At 40.2% G+C, this 20,877-nt stretch overlaps 2 protein-coding genes across 2 annotated transcripts in view; both read right to left on the bottom strand.

Annotated features, from left to right (window-relative positions):
* The window catches only part of polr3b (polymerase (RNA) III (DNA directed) polypeptide B), a 28,827-nt gene extending 13,360 nt beyond the window's left edge, over positions 1-15,467 (bottom strand). Inside the window, exons 1-19 of the mRNA XM_020657577.3 lie at positions 15,303-15,467; positions 15,032-15,064; positions 13,672-13,728; positions 13,520-13,584; positions 12,878-12,953; positions 11,944-12,044; positions 11,682-11,773; positions 11,471-11,588; positions 10,631-10,739; positions 8,910-9,032; positions 7,398-7,514; positions 6,812-6,946; positions 5,055-5,216; positions 3,720-3,920; positions 2,882-3,044; positions 1,459-1,612; positions 1,221-1,295; positions 1,044-1,142; positions 805-932 (exon numbers count right to left, since the gene is read on the bottom strand). Of these exons, the coding sequence (XP_020513233.1) occupies positions 805-932; positions 1,044-1,142; positions 1,221-1,295; positions 1,459-1,612; positions 2,882-3,044; positions 3,720-3,920; positions 5,055-5,216; positions 6,812-6,946; positions 7,398-7,514; positions 8,910-9,032; positions 10,631-10,739; positions 11,471-11,588; positions 11,682-11,773; positions 11,944-12,044; positions 12,878-12,953; positions 13,520-13,584; positions 13,672-13,728; positions 15,032-15,064; positions 15,303-15,374 (2,080 nt within the window). The 5' untranslated portion in view covers positions 15,375-15,467. The remainder of the gene's footprint in view (positions 1-804; positions 933-1,043; positions 1,143-1,220; positions 1,296-1,458; positions 1,613-2,881; positions 3,045-3,719; positions 3,921-5,054; positions 5,217-6,811; positions 6,947-7,397; positions 7,515-8,909; positions 9,033-10,630; positions 10,740-11,470; positions 11,589-11,681; positions 11,774-11,943; positions 12,045-12,877; positions 12,954-13,519; positions 13,585-13,671; positions 13,729-15,031; positions 15,065-15,302) is intronic.
* An 832-nt stretch (positions 15,468-16,299) lies between these two features.
* Positions 16,300-20,015, bottom strand: endouc (endonuclease, polyU-specific C). The gene is made up of 8 exons (XM_020657573.3): positions 19,914-20,015; positions 19,704-19,760; positions 19,520-19,619; positions 19,328-19,439; positions 19,112-19,233; positions 17,228-17,340; positions 16,919-17,069; positions 16,300-16,796 (listed from the first exon to the last, which is right to left on the bottom strand). Exons 1-8 carry the CDS (start codon positions 19,922-19,924, stop codon positions 16,521-16,523), a joined length of 942 nt encoding a protein of 313 aa, XP_020513229.2. The 5' UTR covers positions 19,925-20,015; the 3' UTR covers positions 16,300-16,520.
* Positions 20,016-20,877: the final 862 nt, after the last annotated feature.

Here is a 20,877-nt window from a genome sequence, read left to right as displayed (position 1 = left end):
TGTCAGATGCTATAACTTCACAAGCACAGAGTGTGTGATAATAGGCCCGAGCCACACAACCAGATTTGCACATGTATAGAGCTGGCCACACAAAACAGACAAGGCAGAGGATATTGGGCCAAATATAGTTCCAGTCTGTGTTTTTGTAATAGTGGAGGGGGGGGGGGAGGGGAGGAAAGGACGGACGGAGGTAAAGTGGTGGGGTGGGGGCTCTTACAAATGTTAGCAGGGCCTGTTTGGGGAAGTTTTGGTTACCAAGGAGTTGCGGGTGCACACTCTGTGGTCTTTTTGCAGCTGAGCACACTGACCCCCCTGAGCACAGCCAGAGCAGACACAATGAATTGCTAATGACACTCTGGGTGACTGGCAGGGAAAGGGCCTCCACACACACACAGCACAATGGAGAACCTACGCAAGCACCCCATGTTTGATGTCCATGCGCTGACACACACATAAGAAAAACACTCAATCACACATACAAATGTATTCTGACAAGAAGTAGAACAGGAGCAGGGTTTTTTTGGGGGGGGAGACTAGCCAGCAGGCTGCTTGTATCTACAGTGTTTGTTATTCTAATGTGCTTTTGTATGATTTCAACTTATGCAAATAAAACTGTAAAACTCTGAACCAGCAGATTTAAAAAGGCTTAAAAAAGAGTGATGAAGGAAGATTAGATTACTGTCTGTTTGCATGCACAGACGTTTACACTGCAGCTGTGTGGAGGAAGTTTGAGAAAGGCTTTGAAATCTCCACAGTTCAATGACCCGTCTGCTGACTGAAGCCATCGGCTCTGCTGATTCTTACCCATTGCCTGCTTGCCCATAGCGCACTGGTATGTGTTCCTGGGGGACTGGTTGTGGTGGGGGTAGGGAATGAGGCCAGCACACACTCCTAACAGTGTGAAGGGCTCGATCTCCAAGTGTGTTGTGTCTCTGCAGAAAATCAAAATACTTGTAGAAGAGGCAGTGGAACCAGAGTGTTGAATGACATAACAAAATAAAAGGAAATTCTATAAAACCTCAGGTGAGTCACAGGTCACTCACTTGCAAATCACGTGTTCATAAAGAGCGATCTGACAATCATTCTCCTCGTTAACATCCAGGTACTCCACCAGGCCCTCATGCAGAAAGTCCTCAAAGGTTCTGAAGGAAAATAAAAATGGGATTTAGAATTTTAAAAAAAAACTGTATGGAAAGAAACATAAACATAAAGACTCTCACCTGTAGCCCTGTGACAGATCTTCAATGTGTTTGTTCTTCACCATCGGCTGTCCTTTCTTCACAATGATGTACGGCCTGGAGGAGAACCACAGCAAAGACCAAACTAATAGTCAAAAGAGTGGCCTTTAATGTGAACTTGGTTATGTATCATAAAAAAGAGCAGTTTGTAAATGACTGTTCTACTGTTTTCTAATGACTGTGTCCTTTGACGTGCATCTTGACGTTAAAGCTTCCCAACCTGCAGAGACGTCCTCCATCAGAAGAGATGTAGACGCAGCGGTCGGTCAAGTTGGTCGAGATGGACACAAACTCGTTGATGAAACCCGCCCTGCGCATCAGTCTGAAAGTGCCGACTAGCTTATGATGATCCCGAATCACACCGAGAATGTTACCTGTTCAAATAATACGGACAGATGGAGATAAAAGATGGAGAAAATATACAAAAGTAGATTTAAGCAAGACAGAGTGCTACTGCAGGTCGTTCATACCATCTGCAGTCAGGCTGTTCAACAGTACTACCACCTGACTCTAATAGTGTTCACAATCACAATCAGTAATTCTACACACTGTGTGTGTTTGTTTTAGAACTGTCTTCTGTCTTTCCACAAGAGAAAGTGTTTATAGTATTTGCCTAGCATTATTTTATTTTCTCTATTGTAATTTCTTGCTTTATTTAATTAATGTAAATATGTTTGTTTTTTAACTTTTTGCTATTTTTTACTAATTATACTACTGTTTTTGAGCTGTTGTAACATAAAAATTTAAAGTTTATCTTTAACTTAATACAGAAACACCTCAGCGATAACCTAACAATGTAAAAAAAAAAGAAAACAAAGTCTGCAACCCGCGAGTGGCTAACTGTCTTTTGAACGATTTATCTAATTTGAAGGACATTTTTGGAAAACATTGGGTTTCTTATCGAGGGTAAAAAGAAGATTGTTGTCACTGTTTTCCAGTGATCTATTAATGAGTGTTTCAAGAGTTCATACTGTTCTGTTACCAGAGATATTCAAGAGTGAACGAATCGGAGTAAATGCTGTATTTCTTACATGAAAACAAGCGAACAATTATAAAAAACTTTCCAGATAATTTTTTTGTTTGTTTGTCTACTTATCTCCAGGACCAAGGAGCCAACTCTACTCGAGTTTAGATGCGTTTACAGTCATGTACTCTGAACCGCGTCAGCTGGTAACAGCAGAGCTCATACCGCCTGCAGGGGGTTTGTTCATATCGAGTCTGACAGACCAACGAGCGGAGAACAGAGGAGACACTGTGCTCTGCCTCTGTGTGAGGGCACACGTGCAGTGAACACACTCTGAAGGGCTTTGACACCTGCTGCTACCAACTAATTAAACGGTATGGCAGCTAATATAATTTGACAGTTATCAGTGGCAAGACAAACATATACAGTAATTAAAGGGCTGAGTTCTGACTGAAGAAAATACCTACTGCTGCCATGAAATTAACAACTTATCAGTCTCCCTTCAAAATACTAAATTGCCTTCTGTAAACTTAACAGAATAATTCCCCTTCATGTTCATAAGCAATGCTTTTAAAACAGGGAGGATTAGACTTTCTTTTCATGTGATCTAAAGTGACAGTACACAGTGGTAACGCTCCGTGTTTATTTATGTGACTCTACTGCTGACGGGAGCTTTCACCATTGAGGAAAACGAGGAAGACGCTGGGGTACGAGAGCTCCTCTCCACACAGTAGGTTGACGTCTTCTACCCCGAGGTTGAAGGCCAGCTTGATGATCGGACCGTCCTCCATGTCGGTGGTGATGTGGGTCATCAGAGCCAAGTTCTTTACCAGACCACAGGCCTTCAAACAGAAACCAATCAGAAAATACACTTAACAGATGTGAACACATGAAAGAGAAACCCAAGAAATCAACAGTAACATCTAAACTACTGACATGTTCAAACGACCAGGACATGTGGTTCATTTGACCGTGACAATCCCACCTCCCTGTTGTCCTGTTTAATAATCATTCAAAGGGGTAAAAAAAAAACGTATTCAGTTTTCAACTGTGAAGTTTAATGACTTCTAAGAAAAGACAACAAACTCAAACTTCAGTCTAACTATACCTTAATATCTTTCTGTAAGAGCGGTGTCCTTTTCTCGATGTAAAATAAACCTTTTAAATATATCGCACAAACAAAATCATTTGCCTAAATGTCATGAGTGAACAAGTTTTTAAAGGCTTTCTATATGATTTTTCACACTTAAATATAGAAAAATCGCATCTAAATCGCATCTATCTATCTTTAAATAAATGCACTTATCACATTCTCTTATTGTTAATATTTGGGCGGTAACATTTACACAATTAGTAAACTGAAAACAACAAAAACACACACCTGCAATTTAGCATGATAGACGACTTGACTAACTGTTGAGTCAGTTATTTTGTAGAACAGCACAAGATAGATGGAGATGTAAAAAAAAAAAAAGGGCAACTACTCTGATGTTGTTAGTAAAAACTTGCTCACTCACCTCTCCCTCAGGAGTGTCAGACGGACACAGCATGCCCCACTGTGACGGCTGAAGGGAGCGCGGACCGCTGACCTTCCTGGTCTTCTCAAACTGGGAGGAGATCCTGGTCATCATGCCGAGAGCCGAGATGTAGGAGAGACGAGAGAGGACCTGGGTGACACCCTGACGGTCCATCTTGAATCTCTTCAGGGACCAGTTCCCCTATGGAAAGAAAATGATTCTTTAACTGGCTCTCCAATGGATTTTCATTTATAAATAAATGAAAGAAAAAACTGACTTTAAAACTGATCCTTAGGTTTTTAAAAGAGCAATATGTAAGATATCTACTGAATGAAATCATAAAATGTCCTCACTATATCATCAGATAACAACGCAGCCACCTTTATGTCCTCCTTTAAAGTTTAGATTCAGGTTCTGAATGGTCTGTATTTGTTTTGACCAGAGACAGAAGGCGGTTTTAAGTCACCCCTACACAAGCAGGGTTCCCACTCTTTTCCAGAGATCATTTTCAGGGATGATGGAGCTGGTATGACAGTCCGTGATCGTGCCACACCAATATTAAGTGTCTTTACTAAGGTAACTCACACCCACTGTGAGCTACAAAGGTATGGTCCATTTTTTACCCTTAACGCAGTATTGCATTTGAAGAGACAGTGCTAGCAAAGTAAAAGGACCGTTAGCCAGTTTTCGGCCCGTGTTTGACTCAAACGTCATTCATTGTGCACATGAACACATTTTTTCACATGTGACGCGGTTATCTTTTCTAATCTGCAGTTTTTAAACATAGCCAATCGGCATTTATCAAACGTTTTGAAATAGTTTTATTTCACTCTCGCTTTTGTTGGGCACAAAGTCATAGCAGAACACAGTCCTGGAAGTGAGACAGCAGCTAGATTAGCAAGAAAGACCGACTAGAGAGAGAGGATCAGAGCAAGCTAGCACGTCATCAATAACGTTAACTATCTACTGTTGTTGTGCTGACCTCAAACTGAGGAGAAAACTCAAGTCTACCTGATAGTCGTTGCCACTCATGTTTCTTTTTCTCTTTTTGTGAAGGATCTTTTTGCTCCATCCTCTCAACTAAATTGTAAATAAATATCCACTTTTGACACGAGGGGGAGGCGGAGCCATAACATGATCTATAGACTTCCATTCAATCTGCGATGTGGATTAATGTAACAAATACTTTTAATAACGTGTGGCGGTGAAAATGTTTAACCCTGTAGGACATTTTACTTTTTCGCTCATTTTGCAGGTGTTTTCCAGTACTGGGAAATTAGTCGACTGTTTTCCAGGTTTTCAGTTCATGTGTGAAAGAGGCTTTTGCTCACTTACCGTGGATATGGCGTTGACCATGCCGTTGGTGATCTGATCCTGCCGCATGTGCTTCACGACATCAAACTGAGCCGCTCTCTGCTTTGGGATGATCTGGTCAGCGATTTTCTTCAGTTCAGAGTTGAACTTTTTAAACAGATCTTCAAACAGCAGAGACAGGAGCTGGAAGGGACAGAAAGAAGGACATCTTTGGATTTATATGACTTACTTGTAGAAAACAGGAGGTTGCATGACTAAGGAGTACAGTGTATACAGGGATTAAAGCAAAAAAAAAGACTTTTGACTGAAAATTCTCAACGTATAAAACAAGTAGCAAATGATCCATTTGAATAGGTGTTTTCTGTCCAAGGAAAAAAAACCTGACACGGCTTTCTTGAAAGCTCAAGATCTAGGCTGACAGATATGACCTTTCTTCTTTTTAACAAATGTGACCTACGGTACAGTCAAGCGCATTGTATGCCTATATACATTAACAGTCACAGCAGGTGTTCAGACTCTGAAGAAGTGAAAGTATGACAAGACACTAAAGTAGTTGAAGGTAGCTAAATGTAGCTATTCTGAAATTCCAATGAAGCTTTTAGGAGCATTTTTAGATTAGATCATGACAAATGGGGACCTTGTTTTGATACTAAATAGGACGGTGGAATAAGAAGCCTACTCTGTTCTTGAACTTTAATCCCTGTGTATAAGTCTCAGGTGTCCCGACACCCGACTGTCTTTAGTCTGCGCTAAGCTGTGTTGAAAAGTCAGGTTTAATAACAGGGTGTGGTTGCTCGCTGATAAAGCCTGACCTGGCCTCCATCCCGGGTCCCTGTCCTCTTGCACCAGGCATACAGGAGGCACCCTCTTCCCACAACACCCCACCCCTCACCCCTCACCCACCTTGTGCATTAGCATACATCAAAACAAACAGGCGGCGCTGCTTGAAATTAATAAAGAAATTAAGCTTCCGCTGCGCAGCCAGGCCAATTAGTTGAATGTCAGGGAACCATAATTGGAGAGTGAGGAGATTGCTGGCGTTGTTAGTGTGTAAGCCCCCTTTTGAAAGAAGGCTCTGTGCCCCCCCCCCCCCCTCCTCCTGTCTCCTGCTCCTTATACAGAGCAGGTTGGAGGGGGGAAATTAAAGGCCTTAAGACAGCAGTAATTACATTATCAGAGCTGGGCCTGAGGATTAGCTCAATCGCTCCAGTCAAGGCAGCAGTTGTATTGTCACAGTGCTGAAAAATCCCCCATGCTTTCACAGCCTCTGGATTTTGGTGCCACCTCTCATATCTCTCTCCTGACAAAGCCAGGCTGAAATACAGGGGGGGGGGGGGGGGGGGCTGGGGTGAAAACAAAACAGGGAAAAAAAAAACAAAGCTGGGGGAAAATAATGAGAGTCTTATTAAAAGAGGGAGGCAGGAACAAAGATGCAGGTGAGAGATCAAGAGTGGAGCAGCCACAGTCCTTTGGCTCAGCACTGTGATCAGTTGGCAATGAAAGCTTGCGAGCCTTGTTTGTACTTTTCTAAACACGTGTTATTAAAAACATGTTTTTGTTTCAGAGTAAAGACAATGCACTGAACCCCTTTTAGCTGACAGAGTTTTGTAATTTTAATTTTAATGCAGGAGCTGAATTTACAGGTATTTACAAACTCCTGTTGATCAGCTAACAAATGAACAATAACCTATAGACCCACATGTGTTTGGCACAGTAGGAATAACGATGATGTTTTTCCATCAGTAATGTGAACAAGGTGTAGGGAGCAGAGAGCTTACCTGTCCGGCCAACTCAAGACGTTTGTTGCCATAATAATCTCTGTCGTCCACCTTGTTGTCCCCTTGAGCCAGGATCACCCTCCGTACCATCACAGCCAGGTAAATGCACTTTGCTCGAAAATTAAACTCTTTCACCTACATAAAGAAATGCGAAAACGTAAAGACCGTGACCTTGTGCTGTGTAGCAAATATTACCCATGATTCCTGTCATTCTGCTCTACAATTCACTTAGCAGACGCTTTTATCCAAAGCGACGTACATCAGAGAGTAAGAACAACACAAGCAAGGATCTAGAAAAAAGGGAACAATGTCAGTAAGAGCAAACGATCAGCTTTGAGTCTGATTGGACACACAGGTGCTGACAGGAAGTGACCAGAGGCAAAGCACAACATTGAGGGCAGTTCTTGAGAGCTCTAATCAGTATAGAAAGCATCTTATAAGTCGTCGTTATCAAACAAAAACCATCGTCATTACCATCATCATCATCAATAACATGGAGACCATCATCATTAAGTTAGTAGGTATTCATGAAAGAGCTGGGTCTTTAGCTTTTTCTTAAAGGTGCAGAGGGACTCTGCTAACATACAGGCACGTGTGTGAGGATCAAAGACGCCAAAAGCTCTCTGGCCTCCTCCATCTTGGTCTTCTTGGGGCCTCCCCACATGCGCTGCCTGCGCACTTTATTCCCCAGGTACCTCAGAGCCTGAAACACAGAGCAGCAGAAGAAAAGGTCAGGAATACAGAAGTGTCTTGTGTTTTCTTCAAATGTAAAAAAGCAACATGTAACACCTGATTAAAACCTTTGGCAGTAAGAACTTCACAAAGATTACAAAATGGATAAAAAAAAGTTGAGACAGAACCACAGCCTGATTGACTTGATGCATCGTCTGCATCATTAAGAATACTTTACCAGATCCAAAATGTAGTCTCAAATAAGACACAGTTAGCAGTTGAGGGAAATTAGAAACAAAGAAAGTTGAAACATCTGATATCTGATAATGTCTGAACTTTTATGAGGATATTGAAAAGTATGAGACAATGAGGAGATAAGTCAAGTATGTTAACCTCATTTATAACACACCATTATAAGAGCAGACAATCTACAACAGAGACAGATGTTCAGAGTCTTCTCGTCAGACTTCTGATACTGACAGCTCTGGATACAACCGACAACCTTGTTGTTTGATATTTAAAAGGTGATGAGGTTCAGTAGTTTAATTTCACACACACATAAACCTGAGGCAGTTTTCATCCGGAGCCCTCTAGCCAACTATAGGAGAGGTCAAAGGTTAATGAGGCTGAAGACCACCCACCCTGTCCAACATGATGCATAACATTTTTTTATGAACATCATCCTTTTAATGGCAACTGTGAAGACAAACATAAACTGTCCAATTCAGAGATATGAAAAACATTTTATTTGATCAAATCTTGTGTCTTTAAATCCAATGAGTTTATATATCAATAGAAATAAAGATGACAGTTAAATTTGGTTAATGCAGATTACTTATCATAATCTGATAACAATGTTTCTAAAGGATTATCTGCCTTTAATTATATAGATTTAGACCTCATTGTACACAATACAATGACCCAATGAATACCATGAAAAGACATCGTGGAGGCCGGCAGACAGAGAAACATGAGAGCTGTGGCGACCGGTTGCTAGGGAGCAAATGTGGCCTCATCAATGCATCAGCAGTGCTCTAACAACATAATCTTTATGAAAAACAAATTGGCCGATTGCATTCATCTGTAGATGCCAAAGAAAATGGGCGGGGCCTCCTGAATAACACATGAAAAGCATTACTTAACAGGCTGGTGAGACAAAAACTTAAGTCATCTGATGACAGAGAGACAAAAAAAAAGAAGACGAAAACCTCAGTCAGAGTCAACAGGCAGACGCATGTTTGTGTTTCAGAACAAAAACACCATGCAACTTAAAAGTGATAGAGTGGGCGGATCAAAGCTCTGTGAGGACATCTGAACAGGTTAAATGCAACATTTATAGAGAATTTAAAGGCTGATGTAGAGCGCCTCAATCTGTACAAATCTGCAAACTTTTTCAGTCATTTTCACACATGAACCACGGAGGTACCTGAGTCTGTGTGAAGATCTGAGCCTTCTGACACTCCTCCAGGCTCGGGGCAAAGCTGGACATTACATGCTCCTCTGTGCCGATCATCTGCACAATCTCCTGGTCACTCTCTACGCCCATACCCTTTGTGAACAACAAGCAAAGAGTGTGTGATGTGATTGAAGATAAGAGTTCAAACTGTGCAAAATAAAGATTCATGAAGCCCATACAGATCTTGTTTGTGCAATGATGAAACAATATTTTACAACTTGAAACTTGAGGCATTGGGTGGAGAGGTGTGTTTACAGGGAGCAACGGGGTGGTGAACTGGGTGTCCTAAAGTTGTCTGACATTTGCTTATGGAAATGTGGAGCTGAGGGAACTGAATTGTGTTTCCCACTCGGACGTTTTTTTCTACAGCTGTGTCAAACACAGGGGATAAGTCATCCAGGATACACAAGTGCACAGCAAACATCGCGAGCAGACAAACTCTGTGCTGTGGATACTGACTCGAGCTCCCAACACTCAACGCTCACAAGCTGACATGTTTGGAGAGATTCGTCCTCAGAGGGGAGGGGAGTTAATAATGCCAGCTGGCCGACTGACATTTTTTTTTTTTAATTAAGAGCGGAAGGAGACAAAATCAAATCTGATAAAGAAACACTGAAACTACTCGACGACCAACACCACTCACATCTGCAAGGAGGGGTGTGAAAATGTAAAAAATATGAAAACCCTTTAAAATGCTGGAGGAGGTGGTTTTAATCAGCTTTGAATGGGGGCCCTGGGGCGGCCCAGGTTCAAATCCAGCCTGTGGCCCTTTTCCCTCATGTCATTCCCCACTCTCTCTCACTACCTGATTTCTGACTCTATCCACTGTCCTATCTCTCAATTAAAGGCACAAAAAGCCCAGAAAAATCTAAAAAGAATGTACGTGTTGAAGGTTTTTTGTGTTTATGAGTTTTAAAAAAACCAGTCTGTCATCTTGATCCAAATTCTTGATCCATAAATTAGGCTAATTAGATTATTTTAGAAGAGCGATGTTTTGAATAAAGTAATAAATCAAGTTTAAGGACTTTTTATTGACTCAAACTGGACTAAAATGTTTTTAGTTGTCAACTTAAACTAGACAAAATCACTCAAATATGACTCAAACTAATTATCATCTAGTGCAGTGCTTCCCAAAGTGTGGGCCGTGGCCCCCTGGTGGGCCGTGTGGGTACTGCAGGTGGGCCGTGAAAAGCCCTCCACCAATTTTTAAAATAAAATAAATATCACAATAATGATGATTTACCATGAGTCAACCCTTTAAGTGATTAGTAAGGCGTGTCATGACTATTCATGGACATAATGTTTAGGAAACTTTTGTGTCTATCTCTCCATAATATCATGTTGTAAGGTCCAATAATTTACCCTAACTGAAAGATATAGCTATAGTCATAAAGATAAATGTATAACGGGCCCCGGAGTAATTTTGTATTTCAAAGCGGCCCGCGGCAGTCTTAAGTTTGGGAGAGGTTGGCCTAGAGATTAAGACTGAGATGTAATCATTGGCTGCCAAAATGAACTCTTCAGAACAGACCACATAAAAGGTTACACAATTACAAAAAAAGTTACTTTGGAAACAAACGGAAGCTTCTGTTTATGCTTCTAGAGCAACTTCATGAAAAACTGCTTTATCCACATTTAATCAACAGTCTTCTAGCGCCCTCTACTGGCCTCAGAGTATAATTGCGCTGTACCTTGAATATGATGGCAATAGGGGCGTCCTCTGACAGCGTGTTGTGCCTCAAGTAGAATCTTCCTTGTTTGACAATCATATTGGTTCTGCTTTTCTTTTCATGAGTGGAGCTGGAAGAAGAAAAAAGAAACTGAAGGTTAGACAAAGACAGTTTCCCCAAACATGAGAATTGAGAACTAATGAAAACAAGCAGACAAACTCTGTGCTGTGGAACAAGATTAACTCATCATATATAAATCGATTATCTTCCATGGATACTACAGAATGATTTTTGTATGGGTTGTATCGTGTTTGTTTCATGAGCACGGTTTCTCATACAAATTCCTCTTCATTGTTTTGTTTTGACGTACCTGTAGATTAAACACCAGACACTAAAACATGTCTGTGTAAGGTCTGACACTGCACTGCTATGTGACTTTATTTGTAGATTTGTTCTGCAGAGAGGGAGTGGGCCTCCTTTACACTAATAAACAACACGGGACAAGACATGATCTAATGTGACAACAGTGCTCAAGACTAAAAAAGGGTAACCCCCAGTAAAACAAGAAGAAAATAAGCCATCAGTAAAAAACAGAGTGAATAGAAACCAAAGGACATAATAAACCATGAATCAATCAAAATCAATTTAAAATTTGCCATCAGAAAAAATAAAAAAAGATTAAAAACATCCATAAACAGTCAACAAATAAGACAGAATTTGCTCCAGAAGTATCGGTGCTGTATTTTTTACAAGTGGTGACCTCACTGATGGCTGCTGGGACAAAGCTGTTCGGGTATCGTTAGGCTTTAAAGATTTTGGTCTTTTATATGAAAGTCCAGATGGGAGAAGCTGAAATGTAACCTGGTAACTGAGGCTCCGACTGCACCCTTCCTGTCCTGCTCCACAATGATTCGATTCTTGGACAGCTGCTCTTGGATCAGAATGACTTTCTCTTGACCTTTCACAATAAAATAACCGCCTGTGAAGAAAATTAGAGAACAGGAAAGTTAGGGATGGAAAATGTTGATAAATATGAAGTTTAAAAAAAAAAAAAATGTAATCTTGTGAATACCTGGATCCAGAGGACATTCATTAAGTTTTGCAAACTCCATAGGTGTCTTTCCTGTGAGAACACAGTTGGAGCTCCGCAGCATGATTGGCATTCTGTGGAAAGACAAATTAAGACTTGCATACATTTCTTATATGTTTCTGACTTTTTTTTTTTTGAAGAATCTAAAAAAAGCTGAGAAGAGCAGCATTTTGTTTATGTTCAATCCAGGTTAATAAATTGCGAAGTTTAGTCTTCAAAACAGGCAGGATGTTAACTTCGATACCTTCCGATGGGCAAAGCATTGCGGATGATTCTCTGACTGCCACGAGTGTACTCTATGTCCACTGTGATGGGCGCCGAGTACGTCATGTCTCTGAGACGACACTGAGAAAAAGAAGACAGGAGGTTATTTTGTTTTGTATATTTTGCTTTGATCAGAGTTGCTGGTAATATATTTTTGTGTTGTTGGGTTTATTTGTTTTATGTTACCTAATACAAGAATGATTTATTGAAGGGAACTTGTGTGGCAGTTTCTGTTTCATTCTTATTGTTTATTTATAAGGTGGTTTAGTTTAATACTTTTAAATCCTTTGTGTTGTTTTTTTTTGACAATAAGTGTGGTGACTTTAAATAACAAACGAAACGACTTGTGCCAGGGACAGCCTGGCTGGCACCCCAGAAAACAAACAAATTAAATTAAAAGTCTTGAAAAAGATGTTCTAATTTTTTGTTATTGTGATATTTCACCAAAATTATTACCATTTAAAACCCATCAGGGCTTCAACTTATACATTAAATGATCCATTCAGGAGTGTTCAATGAAAATAATTCATTAGTAATTCAATCCACCTAATGTCAAACTATATTACTAATTGTATCATGTTGAAAGTCTCTAAAACTAGAGATGCACAGACAGTGAAAATCAGGGCTGATTCCCACACCAACGTTTAATAAAAACATTTACAGATAATAACTGCTGCCAATGTTTTTTTGTTTTTTTTGATTACGTCGTTCTTTTGGTGGAAGACTCCCACATTGCCAATATTTTCTCTAATGTTTGACAATAATCAGAGTTTTCCAACAGCTGACTTCCTCTGCCAAATAAAAAAAAACACTGAATTATTTCTCCCCAATAGGAAAAACAGATTACTGTTAGTAACTTTTCATAGACAACCATGGTTCATATGTTCAGATGTTACACCACAAAGTAAGCTCACCTCATGAGGAGACACTGGTCTGGTTACATTGAAGCTTTCTTCAACATCAGGCATGCCTACATAGATATTGAGGTATCTGAAAGGACAACATGACAATATTTACATATATAATATTAACATGCATTGTAGTGGCTATTTGTTCAAAAACAATCTAAATAAACTAATATCAAACATAATCAAATGACCACTGATGCACCATGGGGGATGTGATGTACGCAGGAAAAAGAAGTCCAATGTCCGTGCAGGAGATCTGCGTTTTTTTGGTGGTTTATTTGAAGAAAGTAAACAAAAGAACAAAGAAAATCGTGGCTCCTGCTGCCTCTCATAGGCCGACCCAGGTGCATGCTGGTCCTCCACCTGCCTCTTACCTAAATAACCTCTGGTGCCCACAGTGTTACCCAAATACCTAACAAAAATACTAATGCAAAACTAAATTTACTAAACAAATAACAAAAGAAAATATTACCCAAAATCTATTTTAAATAAAGAAAACATGTAGAATAATTAAATAAACAACAACACCCAAATATTAGTAAACTAAATACCAAAACTAATTCTAACAACAATGAAATAGCTCCGACATGTATTATGGGGCGTCAGCTGTCAGATTACACTTCAGTAAGGACACAGTCTGTGACTTACTTGAGGTACCACATTGGATCTGCATCACTTGTGATCTTCTCATTTGCTTTCATTATCTTCTTAATCTGGATAACACAACACATTAGTCTTGAAGTTAAGATGCAGCCGAAACAGATAAAGCATCATAACGATCGCTCGGATTGTGTTTTTACCTCCACGTTGATAAAATAGTTGAACGAGTCGATGTGTTGCTTCACCAATCCTTTCACCTGGAAAACAGAGGGAACAGGTCTAAAAAATGACATGGAAACTGCAATGTTTGTCTGAAGAGGTGGGAAATAACTGCTTCTGCTTAGACTAGGTTAAAAAAAAGTCTAGATATAAGAGATGACTGCAAACAATGTTACGGTACTTAAGAGTCTTTCTCTTTATAGTTAAAGGGTTTATGAGGCAAGGCTGCTTATCAATGATCAGGATCTTAAGTACGGCCAGCGGCAAATTATTATTTTCGGTTTTTCAATTGTTTCCTCAATTATTCAGTTTGTTGGCTGGTCCTTAAAATAACCTTCACTGGTGAAAAATATAGATTCAAGATGATGTCTTTAATAGTCTTGCTTTGAAAACAACCCAAATGTATTCAGTTGAATAATTATAATTATAATAAGTTAGATTTATATCGCGCTTTTCTAGATCCTCAAAGACGCTTTGACAGGAAACAACAAAAAACAAAGCAAAAGCTAAGAGAACAATACAACATAGAAGTCGTGTTGAGGGAAGAGGATGAGAGTCAGTTTGATGAAAAGGTGAGTTTTTAGGGATTTCTTGCAGGAAGTGAGTGTGGGGGGAGTCTCTGATGATTTTAGAGAGAGAGTTCTAGAGGGTGGAGAAGGCCCTGTCCCCCCAGGACCGAAGGTTGATCCTACGGGGGGGAGGGGGGGAAGCTCAGACAGGTAGGGGGGAGACAGATTGTGGAGGGCTTTGTAGGTGAGGATGAGGAGTTTGAAGTGGATACGCTGGGGGACGGGGAGCCAGTGGAGGTCATGAAGAACGGGGGGGCCATGTGGTCTCGGGTGCGGGAGTGTGTGAGAAGTCGAGCAGCGGAGTTCTGAATGTATTGAAGTTTCTTGAGTGTTTTGGATGGTGAACTCATAGAGGAGACTGTTGCAGTAGTTTAGTCTGGAGGTGATGAATGTGTGGGTGAGGGTCTCAGCAGCTGAGAATGAGAGGGACGGGCGGAGGCGGGCGATGCTTCTGAGGTGGAAAAAGTCTGTTTTGGTGATTTGTTTAATGTGTTTGTGATATCCTACATAAACAGATACACAGATGCCGTAAAGTACTCAGTTATGATTTTGGCATCATATAATGTGGATCTCTTTTTTAAGAGTATATCAAAATTAAAATTGATCGACAGCTGATTCACTGAATCGTTGACATAAAGCCCTTTGTTAAAGCTTTTAGATTGAAGAAGGTCATTGTTTCCTGTTTCATCATTTATAACAACATCATTTAACAAGATGGAGGATTTATAGACTTTAGAGGAGACATTTCTGTGTAATGCATTTGAAAGGTTACCTTCAGGAAGGCTGGCAACAGTTTCCACTTCTCCTGTCAAGAGAACAAAAACATGATTTCATCACCTTTCACACTGTAGTCAAATATAAATGTGAGACTTTACTGCCAATCACTACATTCAAGTATACAAGTGAAACAACGTACGCAGTGTGTTGTTTATTCCTCCACACTGTGTGTAATGTTTGGCTCTGCTGTTAGCCACTATGCTAGTTTCTCTGCACTCGTGGTGTGAAAACTTTTCCTCATTTTTCACTTTAAACTCTAAACTCACCGCTACAGTGTTGACAGGAGCCGCCAGCTCCTGCGGAGTCATGTCACAAAACTCCCCTCCAAATGCCTCCATCTTTATTTCTACTGTTCAACAGTAAAATATGAAACTCTGGTCATAACATTAATGTTGTTTATCGGCGCCGGAAGTCGCCACAACACGCGTTCCACTCGTGTGTTCCACTATAAAACGTCCGTGCTGGCAGACCCACACGCAATGTTCGTGTGGAGTTCCACTTCTAATCTTATTAATATTTTACAGTCTATGCTTATTGTTTATAGTGTATGTTTACAAAAAGCTAAAGTGCAATTCCTCCCCGTCAGAGGGAGCATATCAGATCTCCAAAATAACATTCTTCCACCATCTTCTTCCTCGATTGTTGTTTCAGATATCCAAATGAATAAAGTATTACATATTTACATAATGTAATTTTGCATATCCATAAAAATATATATATAATAGACATCTGAAAAGGTTTTCCTAGGAAGAACTAATGCACAGATATACTGAATGCTCATTATGAATAAGAAGAATGATGTTGTAGATAAAGCCCAATTCAGTGAATGGCAAACGTGTCACATTTGTCCTTCAATGAAATGTCGCTGTGGAAGGTTATTATATATATATATACTTTTTTTTTTGATGGAATACATCTCGTGGATGCTCCTGAACACATCACACACCCTCGCCCAGGCGTTCAGGTGGCATTTACTACTCCCCATGGATCTCCTCTCCTGATCCAGAGCCATCTCGAGGCTTTCTCTGCTTCCTCGGTGATGTTCTTGAAAGAAGCAGAGAAAGCCTCGAGATGGCTCTGGATCAGGAGAGGAGATCCATGGGGAGTAGTAAATAAAATATATATACATGTGTGTGCGTGTGTTTGATTACAATTCTTACTCTTGAAAATACAGTTTTTACGAGGATAAATGTTGTTATGGCTAAAATATTATTAGTGATAGGAGATGTTTACCTTCAAAGTTAAGTGGAAAGAAAACAATCAATCAATCAATCAATTTTTATTTGTATAGCGTCAACTCATAACAAGTGTTATCTCGAGGCACTTTACGAAAAGCAGGTAAAAGACCTTACTCTTTGTTATGTTACAAAAAGCATAATAATAATTACTTAAAACCCCCTTAGTGCATTTTAAACCAAACATCTACAGAGTCATGGATATATTGATATATGGGAGCATAACTTTGCATCACAGGGTTCTGCCCTTCAGTGTGAGTCCTGTCTAATATGCCGGCTGTTGCTGCTGTGCAGTTTGGGGTATGCCGTCCCAAGGGAGCGTCCATGTCTGATGACCACAAGCTCAATCTGACACTGGTCGATGTTGACCAGCACGGTGGTGCTCCTCTCTGTGTTCATGAGGAAGACGACGGTGAAGAGGGCCATTTCGAACTCAGGGCTAGTCCCGATAAAGGCGCTGCCAACGGGCTTCACCAAACCGTGCCAGCTGAACTGGAGGTTCAGGACGTGGTCGTCTTGATCGGGCTGCAGACAGAATTACATCAAATGTTGATTTAGAAGAATAATTGGAGACACAACCCATGGAGAATAAAATAAACGGTTTAACTTCTTATAGAAAGACATTCATCCTCGATTGTTGTACATACTAAGTCATGATCCCTGGCCTTGTATCCCTTGTAGTCCAAGTTGCTGTTTTTTTCTTGCAGGTAGAACTGGACCCAGTTGTGAAAACCAACAATTTCTGTTCCAGATTTTGTCTCTCCGACAAAGACATGCTCGAATCCACTGGAGTCCAGGCTGGTGAATGTTTTAATGAAAGAAAATAAAAGACACAAAATATGACTTCATAACACCTTTGATAAACATTTTACATAAAATTGTGGTTGACTATACTCACTTATATGTATAAAAACAACTCAACAAATAGAACATATGAGGATGTTTGGGTGTCTCACTCTGCGTTTCTCTGTCTGCGGTAGAGCTGGAACCAGATCAGGTGCAGCTGACTCTTAAACAACCTCAGGATGGAGCTGGACTTTCCTTTGCTCACCAGGTACCTATGAGCCCGCTGTGGAGGACATACAGCTAGAAATATGCACATTGCTACAAACCAGACTCTCTCTCAAAATAGAATAAATCAACCACACATATAAATATTAGTATAAATATTATTATTTTTAACTTATTAGAACACGTCTGTGACTTCACACCAATTATACCATGTGAATCTAATAATGACGCAAAAAATGAAAGTATTTATCTGTAAATAAATCAAACAGGAAGTGGCTGTAACTCTCATATACTTTGTCTGATCTGCCTCAAATTACACAGGTATGATCAGGGTTGGCCTCCGAACACACTGACATAGCAATCGTCAACTTTAACCAGAGACAGAAATTCTCCTTTGACAAGGCTCGAACAATAAACACAACTTACATTAAAAACAGAAAGTGTAGTACATTAAAAGAGGACTTAAAAACAACAGCTTCTAAAGGGTGGGGGAGTCTATTTGATTTTGTTCAGAATAGTTATTGCAGAGGGAATGAAAGACTTTTTGTAGATGTTTTTCTGGGCCAGAAGAACTTTGTAGCGTCTGCCTGATGGCAGTAACTGGAAGGATAGCACCTCCTACTGCAAGGAATAAGTACTACACAATGCTCAGTTTGCTCCAAATGTCACAGGTATCATGACAGTGCCAGCCTGAACTGCTCTATGTAAATATTTTCTATGATCTTAATTACGCTGCCTATTTCAACATGCCAGTATTACGACTTTTTCACAAATCGAACTGCACAGCCTGCTGCTTAGCCACATTCTGCTGCTGCTGCAGAAGAGCAGTGCATCTGGAACTTGTGCATGGTTATATGTTACAGTACCAATGTCACTGTTAGATAAACAAACAAACAAATAAATAAATAAAAAGTAGAAAATGGTGTTGCCGTTGTCTGCCCTTGGTCTTTTAATGGAAAAAGAAAAGAAGAGGCAGAGGCGACAAATCAGGAGAAACCACACTAATGGGTGAAAGCATGGATACTACAGCGGCATGCTCAAGGGGCTTTCCCGAACCAGTGTTGAAAGCTGGAGTAAATTGAAACCTCCTAAGAGCCAATCAGAGAGATCCCTCTCACTGACCGCCCATCTCTTTGGTGTGTCAGGGCCTTTAGCCGTCTGACCCCGCCCCCTCTCTGGGAGGGCTTGGGTTGCTCTGACTTTCCTGCACCATGCTGTATTGTTTACAGTGAGAAGGCTGACTCAGAGGGCAGAACAAAGGGTTACCAGATTTTATGAAAAGTGGAGCAGACAGAAGATAAAGAGGATGGACTTTTATTGTATTTTGTATAGTATGATACCTTCACATTTGTTTTTTTGAGGGCTAAAACTTTGGTATTTAAATGGTCCGTCTAACTGACTAAATCATGTCTTTCTTCCAAACACAACAAATACTCCCAGTCCACATTTCTCAACACATCCTCCTTGGGGGAAACCACAGAAGCCAACACAGCATTCCTCAGCTGCACACAGATGTTTTCCCTTTTTTGCCCCCCATTATATAATTGTGAGGTAACGTGTTCATCGAGCAGTGAGGCAAGAACAGACAAAAGTCCCTTTTAGAGTTCAGCCGCGGTCTTAAACCCACAAAATGTTGGAGAATTATAAACAGGAAACAACTAGGGAGGGAAGCTAAACAACCAGTAATGTACTTTTTTATATTTAAATGATTCTGATATTGAAAATACTGGCATAAACCAGGTAGAAGACATGAAGAGTGGTGCATAGAAACTAGTAAGTTAACTGCTGAAGTCTTTTGTAAGGTGCAGGCTGTAACATGTCAGATGTACCTTCATGACTTCTGTCTCTAAGACGGCATCCAGGAATAGATTAATCTCCGTCCGCTCCTCAGCTGTAACACGTTCAGCCGTGCCAGTGGAGTGCTCATAGTTGTCCAGAAGTTTTGTGAACCCTGCAGAAGCATAAATCACATTTTTAAAAGGAGAAGACAGTAAATGAGCCTTCATATTTTAGTGGAGAAGAAGCAAAAAAAAAAAAACACTTACTGGAGAAAGTGTTTATGTTGTTCAGTTTGGTTTCATTAACGCTGGAGAACAGAGGCAGTGAGGCGTGATCCTGAACAACATGGTTTCCCTGGTTTACAAAACCTGCTCGACCCTGTAAGGTTCAAACACAGAACATAATCGTTGTAGTGACAGAGGTTAAGTGTTGCCTGAATGTGGCTATAGCGTCCATACCTGAGTAGAGATTGTGTAGTCAACAGCAGGTGTCATTCTGTTCACATCCAGCGTCCACAGCTCGTTAAAAAGAGTGGAAAGCTCCTGGTTTACAGCTGGTCTGTGATACACAGTCAGACAGGAGAGATGCAGAAACTGACAAAACACAATAAGTCAAGACAAAAGATCTTATTAGCTACTGTACCTTGCTGCATTTAGTCCAGTGGGGAACAATGTAAGGAAGAAAACAATTCCACAGAACCTGTGAACCACACATTTGACACATTTTCAATAAAAATAAAATAGGAATAAAAAGGTAATTGTTTTAAAATAATCTGCTCTATTCTCTATCAATATCAACTGAACTTGTCTCCAGGGTTGACATCATTATCAGATCAATAATAAAAACACAAACCGTGCAGCCATGGTTGTCGCAGCCTCTCACTGACTCAGCTTGAACAACAGTGAGGCATCTCTGCAAGTCAAGTTTCTACAAGCAAATCAAGACTCCACCCGCAACAACTCTTACAGGCATCAGAGGGAAAAAATATTCTGCAAGTGAAAACGTTTTCTTTAAACAGCCACCAGATGGCGCTTGTCTCTTTGGTTAGATGCTCTTTAAATAGGTGTGTAGTACTACAGATGTCGATTAGGCAACCATAACTTTGAAGACATTATGTGTTGGACCACAGCAGACCGGGGCAAATAGAAAGACAAGATGTCCAACCGTGATCCGCCACAAACACCAGGTATCAGACCAGTTATAAAAACCCTAAATAACATTTCCTCTGCTTTAAAATCAAGCCTGCAAATGCTTAGGCTATATCATGTTTATTTTTAAATTCTGACACTTTATTTCCAAAATGCATCATAATGTCAACATCAAAATACCCAACGACCTGAATCAAATATACCAAAAAAACGACTTGCCTATTCTTGAAAAGATTAAAATGGACTTAAATAAATGGAAGGATTTACCCATCTCATTAATCAGCAGAGTTACCATCGTCAAGATGACTGTCTTGCCGAAAGTTATTTATCTGTTCCAGTCAATCCCAATCAATTGTCCATCAAGTTTTTTTTTTATCTCATTGAACAAATTAATTACTAGTTTTCTGTGGTCTCAAAAACGTGCCAGGATTAAGTTATCATCATTGCAAGCTCCATTAAACAAAGGAGGTTTGAACCTACCTAATTTCAGGTTATATTACCTGGCCAGCCAATCTCACAACATCTGGAGCTGGCTTAACAGTGAGAAAGCATCCACCCCTGGATGGACCAAATTGGAAAAGCATATAACGCATCCTACCCCATTATATTCAATACCTTTTATTGAAACCGTCAAAACCTCAAAGCTGTTACTACAAACCAGGTCATAA

The sequence above is a fragment of the Labrus bergylta genome, chromosome 7 (assembly GCF_963930695.1).
Source record: "Labrus bergylta chromosome 7, fLabBer1.1, whole genome shotgun sequence".
NCBI classification, from domain to species: Eukaryota; Metazoa; Chordata; class Actinopteri; order Labriformes; family Labridae; genus Labrus; species Labrus bergylta.
The sequence above is the reverse complement of the archived record's forward strand: the minus strand, read 5'-3'. Positions and strand labels throughout refer to the sequence as shown.